A 24,617-nucleotide genomic window follows, 5' to 3' on the forward strand; every position below is an offset into this window, starting at 1 on the left:
TTTTTCTGCAAAACTGAGTAGAATGCTACAGGGGAAAAATGGACTTTAATGAAAAAGAGCAGGGTTCAGCAAACTAAAACATAAAAACCATTCTTAGCTCATGGGGTAAGGCAGCAGGCTGGACTTGACACATGGGCCTTAGTTTGCTGACTCTTTTTTAAAAAATTCTTTTTAAAATTTAATTTAATATTTTTTCTGAACTTGAGGAATAAAACAAGCATTTCTATTACTTAGCAGAAAAAAAGATGACTGCACATGAAATCATAAATCTATCATGTACTAAAATAGAGGACTTCTAAACATTCCTAATGAAAAGATCAGAGTTGAGGAGAAAGTCTGAAGTTCACACAAAGGAATCAAGAAAAACATAGTATGATAAATGTGAAATTATAAGAGACTAAACAAAGATAAACTGTTCACATTCTTACACGGGGAAATGATACATGCATTTTCTTAGAACTTTATCACCAAAGAAAGAGTCTAATTAGACAGAAGGCTAGGAATAGTTCTGTGATGTCTTGATGATCTCAAGAGAAGAATGGAAAGAGATGGGAAGAAGAATATTCTAGAGTGGAGGTTAGGGAAAATTATCTCACCTAGTCAGGGCACACAAGTAGACAGCTACACAAAAAAAGAGGAGGGAGTGGGGGAAGTGGCTGACACCTGGACCTCACTTTCATTTGAACTGGTCAAAGTAGGGAAGAATACACAGATCAGAGTACAGAAATACATTTCACTCAACAGGGAAATAATAAGGAAAGGGGAGAAGAGAGGAGGGGGAGGATTAAGGGAGGGATCAGTCCTAAGCAAAACAAACTCTAACGATGTATAAAAACATTTATAGCTCTTTTTGAAGTGGCAAAGAATGGGAATCTGAGGGGGTGCTCATAAATTGGGAAATGGTTGAACATGTCTTGGTATATAAACATGATAGAATACTATTACACTGTAATAAGTGATGAAAATGATGGTTTCAGAAAAACCCAGGAAGACTGTATGAACTGATGTAGAGTGAAGTCAGTAGAGCAAGAATAGTTTCTACAATAACAACCACATTGCAAAGAAAAGCAATTTTGAAAGACTTAAGATCCCTGGTCAATGTAATGGCCAGCCATGACTCCTGAAGAGTGATGATGACACATGCTGCTGCCTTCTAACAGAAAAATGATAGACTTAAGGTGCCAAATAAGACATAGGTTTTTTTGGATGTTGCCAGCGTGTAAAAGTTGTTTTGCCTGATTATGCATATTTGTAATGGGTTTTATTCTTCTTTTGTTCTCAGCTGAGCAAGTAGGTGGGGGTGGGGAGTAGGGTATGAGGGAAGAAGGTAGAGTTTTATTGATGTTTTCCTTGTTCAAGATTATTACCAATGTTACTTCAAACTGTCTTGGAATAGGGGCATGTCTGAAGGCACGGGAAGGGGGACAATGCCAATTTGGACATTTATTCACTTTAGATATTAGTTAATAAAAATGGCTTCTGGCAGACTTGTGCCTAAAATGAAGAGTACAGTATTATGGTTTTTTTTGACCATCCTCTAGTATCTCATTCTAGCTCTACCTGCTCCTTTCATTATGTCCTCCATTGTGCTTCCACTCTTCCATAATTAACAAACTTGCTGGTGGTTCCACCTGCCTCTTTCTCCCCTCATTCCAATTCATCCTTCATTCAGTTGCCAAAGTGATTTTCATAAAGTGCAGGTCTGACTATGTCATCTCCAGTACTCAATAAACTTCACTGTCTCACTATTGCTTCCAGGATCAAACAGAAAACCCTTTTGGCACTTCAAACCTTTCACAACCTGGCCCCTTTCTTATCTTTCCAGTCTTCCCCTCCCTGTATTCTACAATCTAGCCACAATGGCTTTCTTGACGTTCCTCACACATAACATGCCATCTCCTGACTGCCTTTTCACCTACTCTCCCTCATGCCTAAAATGCCCTTTCTCCTTACCTGTGTTTGCTGGCTTCACTGGATCCCTTCAAGATTCAGCTCAAATCCCACCTTCTGCAAGAGACCTTTTCCATATTGCCCCGCCCCCTCACCTGCTTGTTCCTTCCCTCTGAAATTACCTTACATTGACAATTTTTGAATGTAGTCTTTCCTATGATAATGTGAGATCTTTGAGGGTATGATCTGTGTTTTTTACTTATCTGTATCCTCATTGATTAGTAAAGTGTCTATCGGCAGTGACTGATGTGAGACGGAAGCTCAGACTGAGATTAAGGCAATAGGAATCATCTGTGTGGAAATGATAATTGAACTCATGTGAGCTGCTGAGATCATCAAGTGAGATATTCTAGGGAGGGAAGGAGAAATAAAGATAGAAAGCATAAGAGTAAGAAGAGAAGAAGTGGAGACAGTGAATATAGATGGTTTTCTCAAGAAGGTTAGCTGAGAAAGGAAGGAAAGATTTAGGATGATAGCTGGTAGGGATGGTCATATCAAGTAAGGGTTTTTTAAGGGTGGAGGGGACACAGGTATGTTGTAAGGCAGCAGGAAAGACCTAGTAGATAGGGAAAGTTAAAGATTATTGAGAGAGCAGAAAGGATGGAGGGGGCAATATTCTGGAGAATACAGAGTGATGAGAATAAGGGGTGCATATTCAGGGGTCTGCCTTGGCAAGGAGAAGGGTCACCTCTTCTTGTGAGACACAGGTAAAGGAAAAGATTTTGCTTGGCTTTAAAGCAGATAACATACGTGAACTCAAGCTGAATAGCATATTCCTTTGATATGAATGGGATTTGTTCTGGGGCCAGACGTTTAGCGAGCTGTAGTGCACTGTCCCAATGTTGCAAATCTCGTCTCATCTGTGATGAAAAGAAATGCCTTAAATTTGACATAGAGGAAATTCACATACAACAGTCAATTAGATCACCACAAATGCTATTTAATAAAATAGCATCTACAAAATGGGTTAAAACCAATATTTAGGTGGTAAAATAACCACAGATAAACTATGTGATATCACACAGCAGTCTGAAGATACACAAAAATCACAGTAAATCACAGTGTTCAAAAAACATAAAAATAAAATAGAAGATACTGGTAGAATTGAAACAACACAGGTCTTTCTCCCAGCCTTTAAGATGAGTTTACTGTGTCCTGTCCTTAGTTACAAATTCAAAAGCATACATGACCACATATGAAAATGATTTTAGGTCCTGCATCTTATTCAAGATTGAAGGAACACTCTCATTCTAAATCACTGACATATTCTAGAAGGAGTATGGGAAAGTAGAAAGAATATTTTATTTGTAGTCAGGGGACATAACAGTGTGATTATGAGGAAGTTTTCTCATCTGTAAAATGAAGGGGTTGGACTTTTAAGGTCCAACTCAAGTTTTTTCACCCTATAAATGAATTCTTTTTACGGATCCAGGAGAATGCTATTATTGTACACATTTGGGCAGGGAAGAAAGAGGATTACTTATTTTTCATCACTTATGTGTGCTCTAGAAAAAGTTGCAAAAGCAGACATATTCCTACATCAGTGAGTCCTAGTTTTAATTTTGAAGTTCTGAGGACATTGTTGTGTAGAAAGTAACAGTGGGACGAGACCTGGGTTCAAGGTAAATTTAAGGTGTGGATTTATTGATCAAGTGCGCGACTACCTGGAGTATATTCTCAAATCAGGCAGTCTCGAACTGAGGGATTTACAGGCTTATAAGGGCAAAAACCACAATGACACAACTAGGGAGGGTCGCTAGCGGAAGCAATGACTTACAGAAGCAAAGATCAGCCATTGGTTGAATTCATCAGCTCAGAGCTAATTTGGGAATATGGCTAGATTCAGGCGCGACCATCCTGTGACACAGGTCTGCTTCCTAGAATGGGTGGCCCTCAGGGGTGCGACCAGTTTCCTATAACTGGGTGGAGGGTACGAGGTGGAATTCCCCAGAAAGTAACCCCTACTTGATCTATGGTTTGAGGGGGGGCCCTAGCTTGGTCAGCAGAATAGCTGCACCCAACCCAGGGTGTGGGGCTACTTGGTAACCGGGGGAGGGTTTCCTTAAAACAAACTTATGCCTTACCCTAGCAACCGCACATAATGCTGATGTAGAGAGAATATACAGAATGCTGAATCATGAGGAAAGGGGGGGTCAGGGGACTAGCCTTGGGTAAACTACCCAGACTATGCCTTAAGGTGTTTCAAGCCATTTCAGGGTGTAGGACAGAGACAAAGACAAAAATATAAAGGGGATTAATTATCAAAGGGGATTAATGGTGGGCTCAAATGGTGGGCTTCAGTTTGGGTGTAACAACATCTTCAATCATGTCAAAGGATGCTGTATAAAATATCAAAGAATTCCCTGAAGAAAATAAATCTAACCTCAAATTAGTTTGAGATTTCGATGGATTCATTATTTCATTGGTACGGGTACAAAATGCCACATTTTCACACATTATCTTTGAGTTCACACTAATTTTAAAAAAGTATACATAATATGCATGTGTAAATATATGCAAATTTTTTCAAAATAAAATTAATCTCAAGAAAGGTAAAGTGTAAAGGGGCAGTACCCTATGTTGGTGAAAGGAATCACCATCATATACACGTGTGTATATATTCATAAATCATATTTTATATATGTGTATATACAGACCACCTAGGAAGAGAAAGATGGGAATGAAGTTTCAAATAAATTGGGTATTGAAATAGCAAATATATGGTCAATATTGTTTTACATCTCTTAAGCCTCCTTTCCACATAGATATGTTAGATATATTAATGTGTAAGAGTTATGAGGAAAAATGAATGAGAGTTGCATAGGATGAGAAGCCATGGAGAGGTTACAGTTGTATTGGTGGAGTGTATGGCCACAGAGATGACATCGAATTTACCAAAAGAATATCAAAGTATTGGCTAAGCGTTAATTTTGTCATAACATTTTAAAAACATAAAATATTTTAAACAAATAAAAACAGAGTTAATACAAGAATTAGGCACTTAAATGGATACCTCCAGTGCAGCAGAGGGATAGATAGATGACAAATAAAGATCCTGAGCCAGACTGAAATCATTTGTAAACATGGCAAGATGTCCTGCTAAAAGGTTATGGTCTTCTATTCCCTGAAAACAGAAGTATTTTCAAATTACAAATGTTACATGGATTTAATTTACTAAGAGACTATGCTGAGACGGATGTGGTGGTTCCAGGAATTCATATACATAGAAATTAGGGAAGCCTTGGGCAAAGGGATGAGATTTACATTTCCTTGAAAATATTTTGATATGAAGAATGAATGAGTCAGAGCATGACAGACTTGGTGTGTATCTTATCTTCATTTGCTGCTAATTTGACCACAAGATTGAAACTGTCTTGACATTTTGGGAAAATATGATCTCAACCTCTGGTACTAGATTACTTGTTGATATCAACACAATGCTGTGAAGGTCAAACCATTTTTGCATTATTATCCTAGAGTCATGCCCAGGTAATTAGATTATTTACTTTAGACTAAACCCTTCCACAGCCAAAATCCCTAATGAAATTGACTGAGCTTCATATCAGACAGCTTTTGGGAAGGAGTGGGAAAGTGCCTTAACTTAGGGGTTATCTGACTGTGATTTGATGAGTCATCACACTGCTCTGGCAAGTTCCCATGTTGCCCCCTCACTATTACTGGCTCTTTAAGGAATTTCTCTTTTGTTATCAATTTCATAGCTCCATAAAGACTTATGGATCTATGAGAGTCCTTAAAGGTAATTGAGTATGTTTACTTCCCAGGAAAGCTTTATATACCATTCCTAAAGAATGTCTTGGCTTTCGAAAGCATTACCAGTGATGGTGAATTCACTACTTCACGATACCAAACACTTCATTTTTGGACAGTTTTATTTGTTTAGAAATGCATCCTTTTATTGAGCTAAAATTTCCCTCCTTGTAATTTCCACCCTATTTCCAGTTCTACTCTCTAGAGTTATCAGTCAACTAATAATCCTTTCATAAGAAATTCAAGTATTTGTAGTTAGCTATCACTTCTCTGTATCTCTTCTTCCATACTTTAAACATTCCTAGTACCTGGTCATTCTCAGGACACACTCTAGTTTCTGTATAATTAAAATATGGTACTAGAAATTGAGTACAATACACTCCATGTATAGTCTAACCAGTAAAGGGCATCATTAAGTTCCCTTGTGCTTGGCATACTTCCATTTATGTGGCTACGATTGCATTGGTTTTTTAATTGAATTTTTATCTAAAAATTACACTACTGAAGTGAGTATGATTACATTAACATTTTGTATAGTCATATCATATGCTTGAGTCATATTGAATTTGCAGTCAAGTGGGATTACTCAGTCTTTTTCGTGTGAACTGCTAGCATGTTACACATTTTATTCCTGTTGAAATCCATCTTGTTTGAATTGGGAATCAGTTCAGAAAATCAAACATTGTTAGGAAAGGAACAGACCATATCTAAATATATAGCCAAATTCGGCAATAATTAAATGAATTTCTGGATTTTTTTTATTCAAGAGCTTAAGAGTTAAAAAAAATTAATCTGGACGAATTAAATAATCCAAATATGTAATGGTACAAGAACATGACCAAAATTGAGAAACTGAATAAAAATACATACCTTTTGAAGAAACAGATGCTGCAGCATCTCTTGTATTTGACCCCTTCTCTCTACTCACATAGCTTATCACCTTATTTTAGTTTTCAACATTTGTTTCCACAAGATTTTCAGTTACAAATTTTCTCCCAGTCTCTATCCTCTCCCCCACCCTAAAATGGCATAAATTCTGATTATCCCTTTCCCCAGTCTGCCCTCCCTTCTATCACCCCACTCCCCTCCCTTTATCCCGTTCCCCTTTACTTTCTTGTAGAGCCAGAGAGATTTCTATACCCCATTGTCTGTGCATGTAAAAACATTTTTTAAACATTTGTTTTTAGAACTTTGAGTTCCAAATTCTCTCCCTTCTTCCCTCCCCATCTCCTTGAGAAGGCAAGCAATTCAATATAGGTTATAGAGTACTGTTACACAAAACACTTCCATAATAGTCATGTTGTGAAAGACTGACTATATTTCCCTCCATCCTATCCTGTCCCCCTTTATTCAGTTTTCTCCTTTGGCCCTCTCCCTTTTCAAAAGTGTTTGCTTTTGACTGCCCCTCCCCCAATCTGCCCTTCTTTCTATCATTCCCCACCCCCATTCCCTTCCCCCTTACTTTCCTGTAGGGTAAGATACCCAATTGAGTGTGTATGTTATTCCCTCCTTAAGCCAAACCTGATGAGAACAAGGTTCACTCATTCCCTTTCACCTACTCCTTCTTCCCTTCCACTATAACAGCTTTTCTTGCCACTTTTATGTGAGATAATTTACCACACTCTATCTCTCCCTTTCTCCTTCTCCCAATATATTCCTCTCTCACCCCTTCATTTTATTTTTTTAGATATCATCCCTTCAGAATGTTATTTTTCCCTCATCCAAATATACAATAATAGAAAAAGGAAATAGCTAAAACATTAAGATAAGCATTTATTTTAGCTGAAAATCCTGAACTATCCTTTCTTCATAAAAATATATTTTACCTTTACTTGTTCTAGAGACATCACCATTCCAACATTTCCAATTGTACGGTAAACTCGGATTGCAAACTCCACCTCCATGTGATGTAGGCAGGCTCTGGCAAGTTCATTCCAAGTATCTTGATCACTGAGGATTTTGCACAATTCCCATGCATCAGAAAACCTACAGTAAAAAGTCAAACTGACTTAAAATTATGCCACTGATTGGAGGCTCTTAACCTAGAGTCCAAGGACATCAAGTGGTTTATGGTCATATTTCAAGGGATCAATATTTGAATGGGAAAAAAATTACATCTTATTTTTATTAACCTCTAACTGAAATTTAGCATTTCCTTAAATTAAGAATGTAGTCAACAAACATTATTTTTTTGAGTCCATAATCTTCCCCAGACTATCAAAGAGACACATGACACAAAAAAGGCTAAGAATCCCTGCCAAATATGATAAAAAATGCCTTCTAAAGTATAGCATCTATGTTTTCAAGCTCCTTATGATCTTATTTTTTTTCCCTGAGAAAGATCTAATGCTTTATGAGGTAATCAAATAAAAAATTATATTCACACCCTCAAAATTAATTCTATTTTCTACTTTTAATAATACTTCAGAGACAGATAAGAATGGACATTCCTATATGATTCTGAGAAAATGAGCACTATGCCTAATTAATTATATTAATTTGACACCTAATTAGATCAATATATTTAGGAATTTTTGCTGTTCACTTGTTTCAGTTATGTCTGACTCTTTGTGACTCCATTTGGGGTTTTCTTGGCAAAGATACTAGAGTGGTTTGCTATTTCCTTCTACAGTTCATTTTAAAGATAAGGAAACTGAAGCAAACAAAGTTAAATCACTTGCCCAGGTCATATAGCCAGTAAGTGTCTGAGGCCAAATTTGAACTCAGGGAGATCAGCCTTCCTGATGCCAGGCCTGGCACTCTATCCTCATTGCCACCTAGCTGCCCAATATTTAGGAATCCCAATATATCAATGTATATTAGAACGAAAATTAATGACATTGGTCAAATTTCTTTATAGTGAAATGGGAGAATTGTCTAAATTTTTTGTTAGAATTTAGAATTTTAGGTTAGAATTTTGGTTAGAATAAAATTTTAGAATTTTGCCATATCAAATACAATTATACCATAAGCTGGTCATTGGATTGGGCATGGATATTTATTTTATATAGGCATATTAAAATTTTTAAATTGTTATCCTGAAAATTATAACAACTAGAATGGGATTTGAGCTATATTACTGCAAAAGCAAATAAAAAGTTCCAAAATTCTGGGTGCATACACATTTATTTATTTAAAGTCCTACCTTTTTAGCATTAATGCTTGTGTCAGCATTTGTTTCAGCTCACTGGGCTCAGGATCTTTTAAACTGCCAAGGAAGTTATGGGTGTTTAGGTAGATATTGTTGGTTTTTCCACTCTGTGTCTGGCACGTTAATTCTCCATTATATAACAGCAATGGTTTATGAGAAAATGGAACTTTGGTACCACCTGCCAAAATTACCTTGGAACCTGGATTATACAAACATTATTAAAAAAAAGATTTTTCCTTATTTGTAACATTTTTAGAACACATCTGACAAAGCTGACAGCAAATGCCAGCATAAATAACAGAAAGTATTTTGGTTTAATTTAGCTGCCAAAAGAAATCCTATTAATCAAAAGCACAAAAAGATAATTAAGTACCTTGTATAGTATCTTTATGAAAGACAAATGTATACACCTTGTCATCATCATAGGCAATAAATACACCTTTATCCAATGGCCAGTTTTCCCAAAGAACACCTTTAATAGTTGGTGAGAAATTTGGAATTTCATAGGTGATATCATTAACCTACAAAAAAAGCTTTATTAAATTAGTTCACACACTTAAATCATTATCATTAAGCTTGGAAGAAGGGTTTTTACAATTCCATCCCAATACTGTTCTCTTAAACTCACATTCAACTTAAAATACCACAGAAATAGAGGAAAAGTTTCTTTTCACATGCTTATTTGACACCTCTGTGTTGGCATATAATACATGAAAGTATTTATCTAGATAAAACCAATAATTCTAGGGAACTGGGGGGAAGTACTATGAGATGTACACAAATGAAACTTCATACTAAAGATAATAACTTTAGGCCAGGAATGACAATTTTGTAGCTTAAAAATGTTCAAAATGTAAATATTCTCTTTAGAAAACAAATAAAAATAAATTACGTGAATTAATTTGATTTAAATAAATATCAGTAGCATGTCTGTTTCAAAAACTGTTTGATAATGCATTCTAGTAAATGTATAATATATCTTTATATGGATATGAGATTTAAAAAATAAATCAATATTATCCCTTAGGATTCAGAAGAAAAAAGGACTTTTGACCATCCTGAGTGCATGTGTGCAGAAATAACATCTTCCTCCATCTCCTTCCCTTGTATGCTTTTAAACATAACAAAACTTGTGACAAGGCACACTGGGTGTTACTCTGCTGGCATGAGAATAAACAAGCCAATGGAATGGCTGCTCTGTCAACTGATATTCCCAACAGTGCAGAGGGGAGATGAATCCTTCCTCATCTAAGGCAGTAGAGAAAGCCATCATTAGACCTGCTTCCTAGCTGCACAATGGGAAGAAGCAGATTGAATAAATACATATTGGAGAGAATATAGGAAAGTAAATAGAATGACTGTATGCAGTAGCAGCCTGAAGAGTAATATATTCTCATATGCATGCAAGAGAAACTGTTTCCTTTAATTTAATGTGACATATTTAATGATACGTATAATGGTTATATGTATTACATGGTGATTAAGCATAAATAGTAAGCATAAATGACTACAATCGTAACTACTTTTATTATGTAGTTCAACCAATCAGTTGAGAAAGTAGGTTAATACAGAGCACAAAGCATTGGACTGAGAGTCAGAAGACCTGGATATTGATCCAGATTCCACCATTAATTCCCTGCTTGGCGTTGGACAACTCATTTCACTTTTTAGAATCCGTTTTCCTCATCTGTGAAAAGAGGACATTTGTCTACATGACCTCTTAAGACTCTTCCAGCTCTTATATTTTATTATTCTACCTTAAGAGCTAGGAGGGGAAAGGAAAAATGAAACTGTTTGTTATCCTTATGAAGTCATCTGGATCTGCAATCTAGGCAGTTAGACACTCACACTTCTCTGGCTGCTTTGTGTTGAGAGCCAGGATAGGTCTGAGGTGAAGTGGATAAAGGTAGGGAAGTAGCCTTGAGGAGGCGGTGGAGTACAGTGGAAAAAGCAATGAATTTGGAGTCAGAGGACCTGAGTTCAAATCCTAGCTTACTGCAACTTACTATCAGTATGGCCCTCTTGGGTCATACTCCACCTCTTGGGTTTAATGTCCTCATCTGTAAAACAAGGAGATTGGACTTGGTGACTTCTAAGGTCTCTTCCAGGTCTAAATTGATGATCCTATGATCATTTTCTATGTGCTGGGAATGGTTCTCTTTTTTCTCAGGAATGAAGATCAGAACGGAGGCCTCTTGGACTTGAGCCTCCACCGAGGAGGTTAGGAGGGGAAGAAGGAAACACAGCAGAAGTTGACTCTTCTTGAATATTCCCTTTAGCAACAGAGGGGGCTCAGAGTCACAAAACACATTTTCCTTTCTTCTCTCAACACTTGGATTAACAGACAAAGAGGGCTCAGAGTAGCTTCTGGGTCTTCCTAAGCTCCCTAATTAGAAGCCACCGCAGTTTGCTGATTACTCAGCCATCAGTGTATAGAACAGATTGGAATGGTGAGAAACATAAGGCAGGGAAGCCACTGAGAAGGCTACTCCAATAATGTCAATGAGAGGCGATGAGGGACTGAACTAAGGTGATAGCTATGTGAGTAGAGACAAGGGGTCAAAAACAAGAGATGCTGCAGCAGTAAAAATATCGAGACTTAGCAATCGCTTGGATATGTGGAGTGAGGGAGGCTGAGACGGCCAGGATAATGTTGAGGTTATGAACTTGGTAGAAAGTGGAGATGATGATGCCTCTGACAAAAATAGGCAGGTTTGGAAGAGGTGAGGGTTTGGGGGAAAAGAGAGTGAGTTCAGTTTTGGACATGTTGAGTTTAAGATGTGTCCCGGACATCAGTTTGAAATGTCTAACAGGCAATTGGTGATGTAGGACTAAACTTCAGGAAACAGATCTGGATAGATCTGTGAGTCATCTGCATGAAGAGGATAATTTAAACTATGAGAGTTGCTAAGTTTACTGAGAATGGGCAGGTACAGAAAGAAGGCGGCCTAGGGCAGAGCCTACATTTATGGGGTGTGATATGGATGATGAGTTAGCTAAGGAGATTAAGGTGTGGTAAGTCAAGGAGAAGAAAAAGGAGGGAGCAGAGCCACAAAAAACCAGAGAAGAGAGTATCCAGGAGGAGAGCGTGGTCACTAATGTCAAGTGCAATAAAGAGGTTGAGAAGGATGAGGACTGAGAATGGACCATCAGATTTGGCAATTACGAGAACAGTTTGGAGAGGGCTGTTTCAGCTGAGGGATAGGGTCAGAAGCCAGACTGGAAAAGGGTTAAGGAGGGGAGAGGTGGAGGTAGAAAGCATTGAAAGCTTTTTCAAGGCTAAGAAAAGATAGCTCTGCTAACTTATATACTAATTTGGGGGGATGGTAGGGCCAAGTGAAGTTTTTTTTAAGGATGGGGAAACTTTGGCATAATTAGGACAGTAGAGAAGAAACCAGCAGGTAAGGAGTTGAAGGAGAGAGACAGAGAGAGAAAAAGACAGAGACAGAGAGAAGAGCAAGAGAGAGTGACTGAGGATGCAGTCTTGCTAGAGAAGATAGCAATGGAAGGAATCAAGTACACATGTCGGGGAGGTGGTCTTGGCAAAGAGAAGGGTCGCCTCTTTCAGATACCAGGGGAAATAGGAGAGTGAAAAGTGATGTCAAAGGGTTTTGATATAAATAGAATGGGAGAAGAATGAACTCACATCGAATGTCTTCATTTTTCTTAGTAGAGTAAGAGGCAAGCTCCTCAGGTGAAAGGGGAGGATGGTTGTGACAGTTTGGAGCAGCTTTTGTGGGGAGTGAAATAGATAAAGAAACTGAGGCTCAGAGGTGCTAAATGACTTGCCCAAGTCTCATAGATAGTAAATGACAGAGGAGGGAGAGGCAAGAGAGGTGGCTGCCTCATGGACGGTGTGCAGAGGAGTACAAGGAATTCTCTTTATAAATGTCTATATTTTTGAGGTCAGGAAATTCTTCTCTCTATGGAATATGGGTATTTATTTTGTGATAAATTAAGTCTCACGTTACAGTGAAGCACCTGATGGACATTAATACAAGGGATATAATTTGCAACCATAGGGAAGGAGAATTTTCAAATCAGGCTTTAAGGGCACACATATTTGTTTTGGCTCTGCCAAGAACCCAAATGCATTCCAAGTTCAATACTTTTTCACTGAGTTGTACAAGGGGCACATTGGGAAACCTGATGAAAAGGCAGGACTGAGGGGGGTACTACAGTGGTACCTTTGCATAGCGAGAGGGTGGCATGAAAGCACTGAATTCCTAAAGAACAAGAGAAGAATAACTAAAGAAGAAGAGAGCCCCAGGGACAGGATGGGGATTTGGGATCACTGCATGAAGTAGCGCAAGCAAGGTTTCCATTTAAATCTTATTAAGTCTTTTCTCCTCCTCACACACCATAAAGTCAGCTAACTTCTATGAGCTCTCTTTCCTGTGAAGCATAATGAAGCCTGGGGCAAGTCTGTTAGGACTGGATCCCAAGTAGCTTTGCCTAGCCAACAGAAAGATAGAGAGACTGGTTTGTTCCCCCATGATCCTTAGCACCTGAACATTCAAAATAAATGCAAAATCATGTATGCTATATACTCTAATCACACTTACTTTAAAAATTTTAAGGACTCATATTTTTTATCAGTGTAGACATGTCTACAAGTCAAGCATATTACAACCCTTCCATAACAGATAGGAATTAACTATGGCTGAACAAATTCACTATCCGGTGGTAAAGCTTATGCTGATGAGTGTAGTTCACATATTTTAAGTTTCTTTTTAAAAGTCAGATTTTGAAAGGCACTTAAAAAATCTTTAAAATAATCCAGGATTTTAAAATCTTGCCAATTTTGAATTATTCAATACAAAACTAGTAATTGACAAATATTTAAAACTTGCTATGTTCAAGGATCAATTCTAGGCAATGCGGGGGATTCAAATATGAGACATAGTCTCTACCTTCAAGAAACTTAAAATTTTGGAGGAAAAATGTGACCTAAACATGAAAAAATAACTTATAATGATAGGTAGCTAAAAAGTCTGGTACAGAGAGTAAGTGCTTATTTTTCATTAACAATTTTTTCTGGGGGGGGAGGCAATCAGGGTTAAATGACTTGCCCAGGGTCACACAGCTAGTAAGTGTCAAGTGGCTGAAGCCAAATTTGAACTCAGGTTCTCCCTGACTCCAGGGCCGTTGCTCTATCCACTGTGCCACCTAGCTGCTCCCCAACAAATTTTTGAAGATCAAAAACCTATGAAAAATTGTAAACAATGTTTTTTGAAATATGAAAATGCTACAAAATGTGGAATGATTATTATAGCCCAACTGCAAACATAATAGTGTTTTAAAATCCTAAAGCTTTTGCATTGTTTTGAAAGAAAATTAATTTATACATTTATTTTTTTCTTTACTAAATTTTAAGAACTTAAAGAAAAGCATGATTGAACTTACAGGACAGTAGACAAATCCTTCACTTTTTTCATCAATGAAAACCAATTTGGTCCCATTAGGGTCAGGAAAAATTTTTTTGACACTCACAGGATGTCGATATTCATTCACATATTGCCAGTCTTCAATAAAGAAATACCTAATAACGCCAGTCTAAAACAATTACAGTCATGAAAATGTTATGAGACACTTTCTATTTTTAAAGCAAATATTTCATATTTTTAAAGAAATATTTAACTCAAAATTGAAGTTAGCCACTTATGGTAAATACAAAAGGTGGATCAAAATCCTGTGTTAACTGTGAATGTATTTGTGATTCAATACTTTGCTAATTCTGACATTTTAAATTATATTTTCGGCATCACATTTTAAATCCTCTACTTAGAGAAAACTTTAACCGTTCAACATTTTTTCTACATCAATGATCTTAGGCATATACCTTAGATCCTAATGTTGAGCAAGATTTTAAAATATGAAAATAAGCAGAAAAATTTGGGGGATTAAAAGAGTTAGTTAACTATGAGATTATCATAAATAATGATTCATTAACAAACCACAGTTGCTACCTTTGTTTTGAAAGTTCAGCATAGCACTATCAAGTTATGTGACACTGAATATAAGCAGGGGAGGGATACTAATGGGATTGGTGATAATTATGCAATTAAATAGCAAACGACCTATTTTCTTATAAATATTGTAACTTTCTCTACTTAGAGTTCTTCTGAGAATTAGAGAAATTAAATAAATTAAAAAGAGGAAACTTTCAATGCTTTGAAAAAAGTTAAAAGTATTTTAAATAAAGTATAATGACTGTGTGCCTCACACTGTTCTTCATACAAAAAAGGTAAGACTGATACCAAAAATGGCCATTATGAAAACATTCTCAGTATGCAGGAAGAAATTGAAATAAAGGAAAGATACCAATTAGGAAGGAAATCTTGTAAGGGGAAAATATGCAAAACATTTTTTCTGTCAATTTTCCATACAAAAGAATTCTTATGACTTAATAATGAACTGAACTTCTCTAGTATTTATGGCATTTTAACATTTTTCTCCTCATCTTTTTAAGTATTATATTTTCTAGCCTTTCCCAAGAATTAAAAACCAATGTATTTTATGAATTTTTAAAACTATACTTAATTTGGTATCCTGAAACATCTTGAGAACATTTGATCACTATGGACCTTCTTAAATTATTAGGATCAAAAGAATATGACTTAAGTACAAAGTACATTTTATTCATTTTCCATTTGTAAATTCAATATGGTAAAGTCAAATATCAATTTGTTTTCATGCTATAATGAAACTATGAAAAACTAGCAAAAATGCTTAAGCACATTATCTCCATGTTTGTAAGTTCATAAGTTCAATGTCAAAAATAGGCAGGGAGCCATAATAAGGGAGCCATAAGCTACCATATGATCAAGAGATAATACAATACTTCAGTTAACTAGAATTAGAAATTTTCTATGTGTTACAACCAAAAGAAGCAAAAAGAAAACAAAAATACATACATCTGTGCCATAAATTAGGAAATCTCCAGTTAAAGCATGGCATAAAATTCGGCATTTGTCATCGACCTCTGGAAAAAGTCGAGTCTCACGTTCTTCTTCAGCATCCAAAATTTCACTTTCTATCTAAAATGTTAATAACAGTAATTTATTATGTTATCAGTTGGTGGGTTAGACATTTCAATTTTTTTCTTCTGTCTCAACCAAGTCACTTAGCTCGTAGCTCCCTGGTCCAAATATGTTGTCTAAGGAGACTTGATACTGATGAACAAGGAAATTGCTAGCTAATTTAGATTTCAAAAAGACACGAACAGAGGATGGAATCAAAGATAAGTAATAGTGGATGAATGTAAAAGCATGGCACAGTTCTGTAAGAACAGATCAGAAGCACTAGAACTGAGAATTAAGAAAGCTAATTAGGTAATACAAAAAAAATTTTTTTTAAGCCACTCGGTGGAGAAAAGGAAGAACAAAGAAGGGAGAGAACCATTGTTTTTGATTGGTGGGATGAAGATAACTGAAGACTTGAGAGAAGGCAGATATGATCATTTCTTCTTTGCTTCTATTTACTTTGCAAAGAGGAAGAACCACAGGACTGGAAAAAGGCACAACAAAGATAGTTAAGAGGAAGCTAAGATCCAAAATAAGTACATTGACAGCTTAAGTCATCTGGCCCAGATCAATCAATCAACTGATCAGTCAGCAAGCACTGATTAAGTTTCTATTATGTGCCAAATACTATGTTAGACACTAGGGATAAAGGACTAAAATGAAAAGATCGCTGCCCTCAAGAAGTTTACAGTCTATCGGGGAAGACAATCCATACATTGCTGTTCAGTGATTTCAGCTGTGCCTGTGCATGACCCCATTTGGGGTTTTCTTGGCAAAGTTACTGAAATGGTTAGCCATGTCCTTCTCTAGCTCATTATACAGACGAGGAACTGAGGCACACAGGGTTAAGCGACTTGCTCTGGGTCACGCAGCTGGTAAATGTTTGAGGTCAGATCTGAACTCAGGAAGATGAGTCAGCTCGACCCTAGGCCCAGCATTCGATCCACTGCACCACCTAACTGCCCTACATACATATGTGCACACAATACATATACTCACATAATAGCTTAAAACTGTACAAAGACTTCTGGGACATCGTGTGTGTGTGTGTGTGTGTGTGTGTGTGTGTGTGTGTGTGTGTGTGTGTGTACGCGTGCATGCATGCACACACATATGTGCATACATATGTACACACATATGCACACACAAATATATACAAAATACAAAGTGATTTTTGGTAATAAGTACTAATAGCCTTGGCAGGGGCCAAAAAGGTGGTGTAAGGAGAAGGAAAAGTCTTATGTCTTATGCCGGTGATACCTGAACTAAGCTTTGGAGGAAACAAGGGATTCTAACAGGTAGATGTGAGGGGGGAATGACTTTCAGGCCTGGGGACAAAGGCACAGAGAGAGGAGGTGGGGTGATATGTGTGAGTTCAGCGAGAAGGCCAGTTTGGCTGGACCAGAGTGTGACTGGAAGTGATGTATAATCATGCTAAAGACCTTTAAATGTCAAAAAGAGAGGAGTTTGTATTTTTCATGATGGGGCATAGACTACCCCACCTCAGCCCAGGTGGGGCAGCTCATAGTCTTCCAGAGCTGCCTCATGCACTAAGTGGTTAAGTCACTTGACTAGAGATCAAACAGCCAGTATACATCAGAGGCCAGTCTGAATTTACGTCCTCTTGGCTTTAGGGCCAGCCTGCTTCCTTGAGGCTCTGCTGCCTCCTGTGTTCTAAACTAGCAGGAAAAAGGAGCCATAGGAGTTTACTGTGTATCACTGTACAAGACACATCACTTGTGTGGGTCTTAGTTTCCTCTTGCATAAGATTAGAGGGTTGGACAAAGGTCCCTTTCATATCTAAAAATATTCTTCACTATTAGGCCGTAGTCTATTCATCTTCTACTTCCATTTATCTCAACTCTGTAGGTCTTTGGGTTCACAAAATAAGACTCACCATATGTAACTGTATTTTGCCCTCAAAAAGCACAGCAGCATAGTCAGAATGAAGGCACATACTAGCTACTGTTCCCAGATACTCAACATCTTTCAATTTTTTCACAACTGTAGAAAATAAGAAAACATTAAAATACAGGTGATGTATTTCATACAAGTTTTGAAAAAAAATTCAAACTAATTAATGAATTAAAATTTAAATTAAGGCTAATTATCAACATTTCAGAACTCTTCTAAACCTTGAAATTTTCTTCCAGTTTCTTTCAGGAAATTTTAGTTGCTATGTGAATTTGCAGTTATGACATTCATGGAATATCACACAAGACACAAACAAAATAAATTATCATATGTAAACACTAGCAAAAGCTTAGTGAAAACTTAATGCCATTTTCTACCTGAGTAGAATCATACTCTATCATGCTCTCTGATTAACTGATAACATATAATCCCTCATGGGGAAGTGTGTGAATGAATAGAATGTCATTTTTTTCTGATGTCAATTCCCGATATTTGAAGAAAAAAGTCAAAAGAGCATTTGAAGCAAAGAACAAAGCTGTTTCAGGAATTATGAAAATTAGGTTTATGATGTTCAAAACCTTTTAAACTAAGGAACAGTATGCATGACAATTGATGTGTATTGTCATGAAGCTAAAAATGAAAAAAGGAACTTTCCTCCAGGGTGCCTCATATGCTTATTGCTAAGCTGCCCATGAGGCTCAAACCTTTTTCATCTTTGAGTCAACTTTATTTTTTTTCCTTTAAAATTTATTTATTTTTATTTTACAACATTCAGTTCCACAAACTTTTGAATTCCAAATTTTTTTCTCCTCCCTCTTCCCCCTTCCCCCCCCAAGATGGCATGCAATCCAAATAGGTTCTACATATACCTTCATATTAAATATATTTTCACATTAGCCATATTGTAAAGAAGAATTATAGCCAATGTAATGAACCATGAGAAAGAAGAAACAAAACAAAAAAAGAGAGCAAATAGTTTGCTTCAATCTGCATTCAGATTGAGTCAACTTTTAATGATAAGTATACAATGGCTTCTTAGGTAATACCAAAACATTTATGAGAAGTGATAGATATAAAGAGTTAAAACAACAAATCCAGATTTAGACTTACCATCCTCTCCAAGTGCATAGAACCAAGCTCGATTGTTCATTCCCACAGCCAGATGATAAAGACCTATGGCTAAGAAGTTGGGCTCCACTTCAACAGAAACTGTGAGGGGTAGCTCCTATAAGAAAAGCAGTCACTGTAAATAAGCTGCTGTAATTACTTTGAGTTTGTCTATAAATAAAATTAAAATAACATATTTGTCATACTCCTTCAACAGGGTTGGCTACTGTCACTTCAAGGAGAGAGGTGAGATATGCAATCCGTGTGCTGCAGTTGTCCCCAAGAACAGGAAGTTTGGTCAGGAAAACATGGAGTGAGCCTCTTTGAGTAGACACTGCTAACAACTGGCCATCATCTGTCCAAGATAGACTACCCAACCCTGAAATGATTTTTTTCAAAAGTGAACTACAATTAAATAATGAACAAAAAGTTCAACAAATTACATTTATTTCAGAGTTTCAGAGGGGAAAAGGTAAATTTAAAAACATTTTTTTAATAGTATGAATAATTTCTTTACTTAGCTTACGATAGTAACTTTCTGAGTAGAAATTGTACCAGTTAGTATCATATGAATTTGTTGAATGATTCGATATCCAACTAATGTGGAAAGTACGTTCTTGCATTTGTAAACACAGATCACAGATCATAGATTTAAAGTTGGAAGGGACCTTTGAGAAACCATCCGGTTCAAACTCCACATTTTATGGATGACGAACTGAGTCCAAGAGACATTAAATGACTTACCCAGGGTCACCCAGCTACTGTCTGAGGAAGGATTTTGAACTAAAGATATGAAGAAGTCTAGCACTCTACCCTCTATCACCTGGCTGCCAAATAAACTGTAATAAAATTCATTATAAATATTTTAAACATGTGGACTCCTTCAGTTCAATTTAAGTAGCACTAATTAACTAATACAAATACAAATTAATTAATACAAGTAATGAAAATTCAAATAATAATTCAAATTCAAAATAAATACAAGTAATGTAAATTCAGCAGGACATTATATCTCAAGCTTCCTGTAATAAATAGAAATATTAAAATAACAAACACTATAACATTATCTGTTAAGTAAATGCATTCAGTGTTAATCTGCTTCAGAAATTCATAGAATACCTTTATTTTCATCATCCAGGTTTATTATAGCATACATGTCTTTTAGTTCTGAGAGATCATGAATTTTAATGCTGAAAAACAAAATAAAAATGATTAGTTGTATCTAATATTTTAAAAATGGAAAATTAACAAATAGAGCTTGATCTAAGGAGACAAATGGAGTCACTAAAATACAAAAAGAATACTACCATCATATTTCCAAACATAGATTCAGTCTAAGTATATATGGTTAGATTTGGCATGATGAACTGGTATGGGCAATGACAGGAAGTGGGATTTTTAAAATGCTGGCCCCACATTCAATGGGGTTATTTTAGTAAACCATTTCTTTCAGATCTGTGCAGTCAGGTCAAGTTCTTTAAACTCATATTCTCAATGAACCTCAACATTCATTCCTTAAAATGTCTTTGTTACTAATACTATTACTATTACTAAGACCCATAAAATTAAGTTGCATCTCCTAACAAAATATGATAGATTAACAATCATTTTATATGTTAATTTATTTATAATTAAAATACTGGATGTATTTAACTCTTCCCTGGAAATAAGTTTCTAACATTTTGAAATGTGTGTTTCACTCTAGTGTTATAAAAGTTAATGTACTTCTAAAAAGTAAATGTATCCAATGTAAAGGTAAATGTACTAATTTTATTCCTTATCCACCCACACAATCATGACCATGGTGTATATTAGTACCTGTTTTAGCAGAATTGATTAGGACATGGTGAGAAGATCACAGGCAAGCTACTTTTCCTCTGTTCCACAATTAAAGACTATACCTTTATGTCCAACAACTAGTCTTACAGATGTAGTTAGTCATAAGAACCAGAATAAGCAATTATCATTTTACTGGAAATATAACTTAAGAAATATGCGTCACTGACAGTTGATAGACACATTCCATGTACAAATAATAGACACGATTTTAAAGAACTTGAAAATGCTATTCTATAATTTTACAACATTAACATATAAGTGTACTAGGTACTATCAATTCGTAACAATTATAAAAGAGATTTTATAACAAGATTTAATGTAGAAACCTAGCCGAATGAATTTTAGGTCAATATTCAGAAGTTTCATTACTTCATAGTATTATTAAAAAGATATGCTGCTAAACTGTAACTCAATGGCTTATACTCTGGAATTTCTGTTTCAAATATCCTGATAACCAAAGAAAGAAAAATCAAAAAGCAAATTCAATGAAGAAATGAAAGTTTCAGGGATTTTCCAATAACAAAATATGTAAAATGTATGGCGCGAGGGTCTAAGAAAGTGGCAATAATAATAACTTACATGTAGCATACAATAGTGCTTTGCATAGTGCCTGGCACATAGTAGGCACAGAATAAATGTTTATGAATTGAAATGAATTAATATTTGCAAAACTTTTCTCACACTAACCTTGTGGGATAAATAGTGTACATATTATTATCCCTATTTTATAGATGAGAAAATTGAGTCTTACCAAGAGGTTAAGTGAAATGCACTATTGGTGGAGTGGTAGACTGGTCCAATTTTTATTGAAAGAAATTTGGAACTATGCCCTAAGAGTTATTAAACTGTGCAAGCCCTCTGGCCTGGTTATACCACTACTAAACCTATACCTCCAAAGACATTAGAGAAAGAGGAAGAAGACCCATCTAAACAAAAATATTTGTAGCGACTCTTTTGGTTATAGCAAAGAATTGGAAGCTAAGAGGTTACCTATCATTTGGGGAAATGGTTGAAAAAATATAGTATACGAATATAATGGCATATTATTACATAGTAAGAAATGACAAAAGAGATGGTTTCAGAGAAACCTGGGAAGATGTGTATAAATTATGTAGAAAGAAGTGAACAGACCCAGGAGAAACACATACATACATATAGTAACAGTCATATTGCAAAGAAAAGACTTAAGATCTCTAATCAATGTAATGACCAACCATGACTCCTGAAGACTGATCACTGAAGACATGCTACCTACCTCCTGAGAGAAAAGTGATGGACTTAAGGTGCCAAATGAGACATACATTTTTGGACATGACCAATATGGGAATGTTTTGTTTGACTGTGCATATTTGTTATAAAGGTTTTGTTTTTCTTTCTTTCTTTTTTTTTTTTGGTTTTAATTTGGGTGGGTGAGGTGAGAAGATGGGGGAGGTAGTGATAGATTTACCAAAAAAAAAAAAAAAGGAAGGAAGGTCAGAAGGAAACAGACAAGCATTCCAGCTTTGAAATTTACATGTTGAATTTAATATGTACTTGCAAAAAAAAGCAAGATGCATGTAATAGTGTTGTGGGTTTCATACACAATCTCCTCTTTCAGTTTTATTTTGTAAATTGAGATGTTCATTGTATTTGGTGTTTGTTAAATTCAGAATTTAAAAATTTTTTTAGCACAAATTGAGGAGTAATAATTCAAATAAAGTTCTTCTCAACCCTAACACGAGTGCCTCTGAATGGTAAAAGCAACCACACTTGGGTGCTAGAGTTAATATAATCAGATACTCCTTTCACTAATGCCGCTTCTCCTTCTATGTTATATATTTGATTTGACACTGTCTTTGTCCCAGTTATTCAAGTTTGACAGTTCAATCATTATTTACTCTTCCTTCCTTTAGGCCAGTAAATGCACAATCTAAATGGAACGTTTTGGTAGTAAAAATGAACTGAACTGGAACTATTTTTTTTGTAACAGGGAAAAGAGGTAGCAGAGCTATGTAACTTAGAGCTGTGTGGGGTGGTGGTGAGGAAGAGGTCTGGAATGTGAAGTCTGGGCATCACTGGATAAGTTAGTCCTGGATAAAGTTGATGCCTATATCTCTCTCATCATATGCCATCCCAATTTCTAGTTTAAGATCAATAAATACCACAGAATGATTTTCTTGTTCCTTGGATACTCAGCACTGAGGTAGAAAGATGAAGAATCAGGCAGAACCACTACAAATTCACCTTGTACAATTTCAAACAGATGCTTGTTTCTGCTAGATTAAAAACTATCTTGCTTATTCCTTTGTGCTATTTTCTAGAGATTTAAGTTATATAACTTACCAGTTGTCCCCACATGTAGCAGCTTTGTTAAGGGACTGTGATATTGCAATACTACTTAAGTTATCCTTGTGGTTCCGAGCCTGAAAGATCTCTTGACCAATTTCTCGAATATGAGTCGAAATGACAACAAAAATTCCCCGTGAGAAACCAATCATTATATAGCCATCTCCGTACCTGTAAGCAACACAAACAGCCATGTAACAAAAAGACAGTGGGTCAATTTGTCAAATTAGAAGCAACTGTAGCTAAATTTTTTTAACATTATCATTGATAAATCAGTTAATGCTTTTTTAAATAGATTATTATAGAATCAATCAATTGAAAAGCATGTAAGGACCTACTATGTGCAGGCACTGTGCTAGGTGTTAACGATACAAAGACAAAATTTAACAGTCCCTGATCTCAATGATCTTGCACTTGAATGAGGGAAGACAACATGTACATCTAAAAAGCATATATCAAATTTATACAAGATATTGTGGGGGGAGCAGCTGGGGAAGAATCAAGAAAGACTTCATGCAGAAGGTTGAGCTTGAGCTTTGAAGGAAACTAGGACTTCTACAGAGGAGAAGTGAGGAAGATTTGCATTCCAGGTGCAACAGACAGCCAGTACAGAGGATGGAAGGTGTGATATAGTGTATGAGGAAGAGCAAGAAGGCCAGTGTGGCTGAAGTGTAGAGTATGGGAAGGAGAGTTAAGTATAATACGGCCAGGAAGACTCATTTTAGCTAATTTTGTGAAAGCGTTAGAAGTCAAACAGATGAGTTTGTATTTGAGCCTAAAGGCAACGGTCAGCCACTGCAGTCTGTCAAGTAGGAGAGTGACACGGCCAGACCTGTTCTTAAGGAAAATCATTTTAGCAGATGTATGGAAGATAAATTAGAATAAAGAGAGACTTGAAAGTAATTTATTAAATGCAGAGTCTCCTTTACTATTTAAAAATATTTTATAATCCTGAAAATATTAATCCTATAAAAGAACATATGTATGAAAATGAATGAAAACATAAATGAAATGCTATAACTAATTGAGAAAAAAACATGAGCTTCTCTTTCTCTTTAAAACTTTTGTACTTACCAACTGTAACAAACAATGCTGCCATAGCGCTGCTGAAATTCTAGATCAATTGGGCTGTCTGGATCATTCAGATTGAAAAGAAATAAAGTTTTCTTGCCAACCACCACACTTATCTACCAACAAAATACAGAACAGAGTGAAACAGAAGGCACAGTGCTTCGTGAAAAAGATGAATGCTATTTATACAGTAGAATCTAGTATCTTCCACCAGCATTTTGTTGTAACACCTCGTTGTAGTACAAAGGTGGCCTTAACTCCTGAAGGCTATGCCAGAAGAAGAGTGGCTCTGGCAGATCCTGCCAGGCTGAAAATGCAAAGAGAATCATCCCAGCAATGGACCATTTGGTGCATCAGTTGTCCATGACCCAGCCTAGTTGAGGTCAGAGAGACTCATCACCAAGTTGGCTTTATGATGATACATTTTTCAGTTCTGGCAATTTGTAGACGGTCTAACCAAGTCATTG

General features: G+C 36.2%; 1 protein-coding gene across 1 annotated transcript in view; it reads right to left on the reverse strand.

Moving 5' to 3' along the window:
- Nucleotides 1-24,617, reverse strand: part of WDR19 (WD repeat domain 19) — an 87,839-nt gene that overhangs the window by 45,876 nt on the left and 17,346 nt on the right. The window contains exons 7-19 of the mRNA XM_036762333.1: nt 24,154-24,266; nt 23,077-23,250; nt 20,035-20,105; nt 19,122-19,294; nt 18,919-19,033; nt 17,792-17,898; nt 15,787-15,909; nt 14,276-14,425; nt 9,243-9,390; nt 8,864-9,068; nt 7,545-7,704; nt 4,964-5,074; nt 2,701-2,810 (exon numbers count right to left, since the gene is read on the reverse strand). Of these exons, the coding sequence (XP_036618228.1) occupies nt 2,701-2,810; nt 4,964-5,074; nt 7,545-7,704; nt 8,864-9,068; nt 9,243-9,390; nt 14,276-14,425; nt 15,787-15,909; nt 17,792-17,898; nt 18,919-19,033; nt 19,122-19,294; nt 20,035-20,105; nt 23,077-23,250; nt 24,154-24,266 (1,760 nt within the window). The remainder of the gene's footprint in view (nt 1-2,700; nt 2,811-4,963; nt 5,075-7,544; nt 7,705-8,863; nt 9,069-9,242; nt 9,391-14,275; nt 14,426-15,786; nt 15,910-17,791; nt 17,899-18,918; nt 19,034-19,121; nt 19,295-20,034; nt 20,106-23,076; nt 23,251-24,153; nt 24,267-24,617) is intronic.

Source organism: Trichosurus vulpecula, chromosome 6 (assembly GCF_011100635.1).
Source record: "Trichosurus vulpecula isolate mTriVul1 chromosome 6, mTriVul1.pri, whole genome shotgun sequence".
Classification (NCBI taxonomy): Eukaryota; Metazoa; Chordata; class Mammalia; order Diprotodontia; family Phalangeridae; genus Trichosurus; species Trichosurus vulpecula.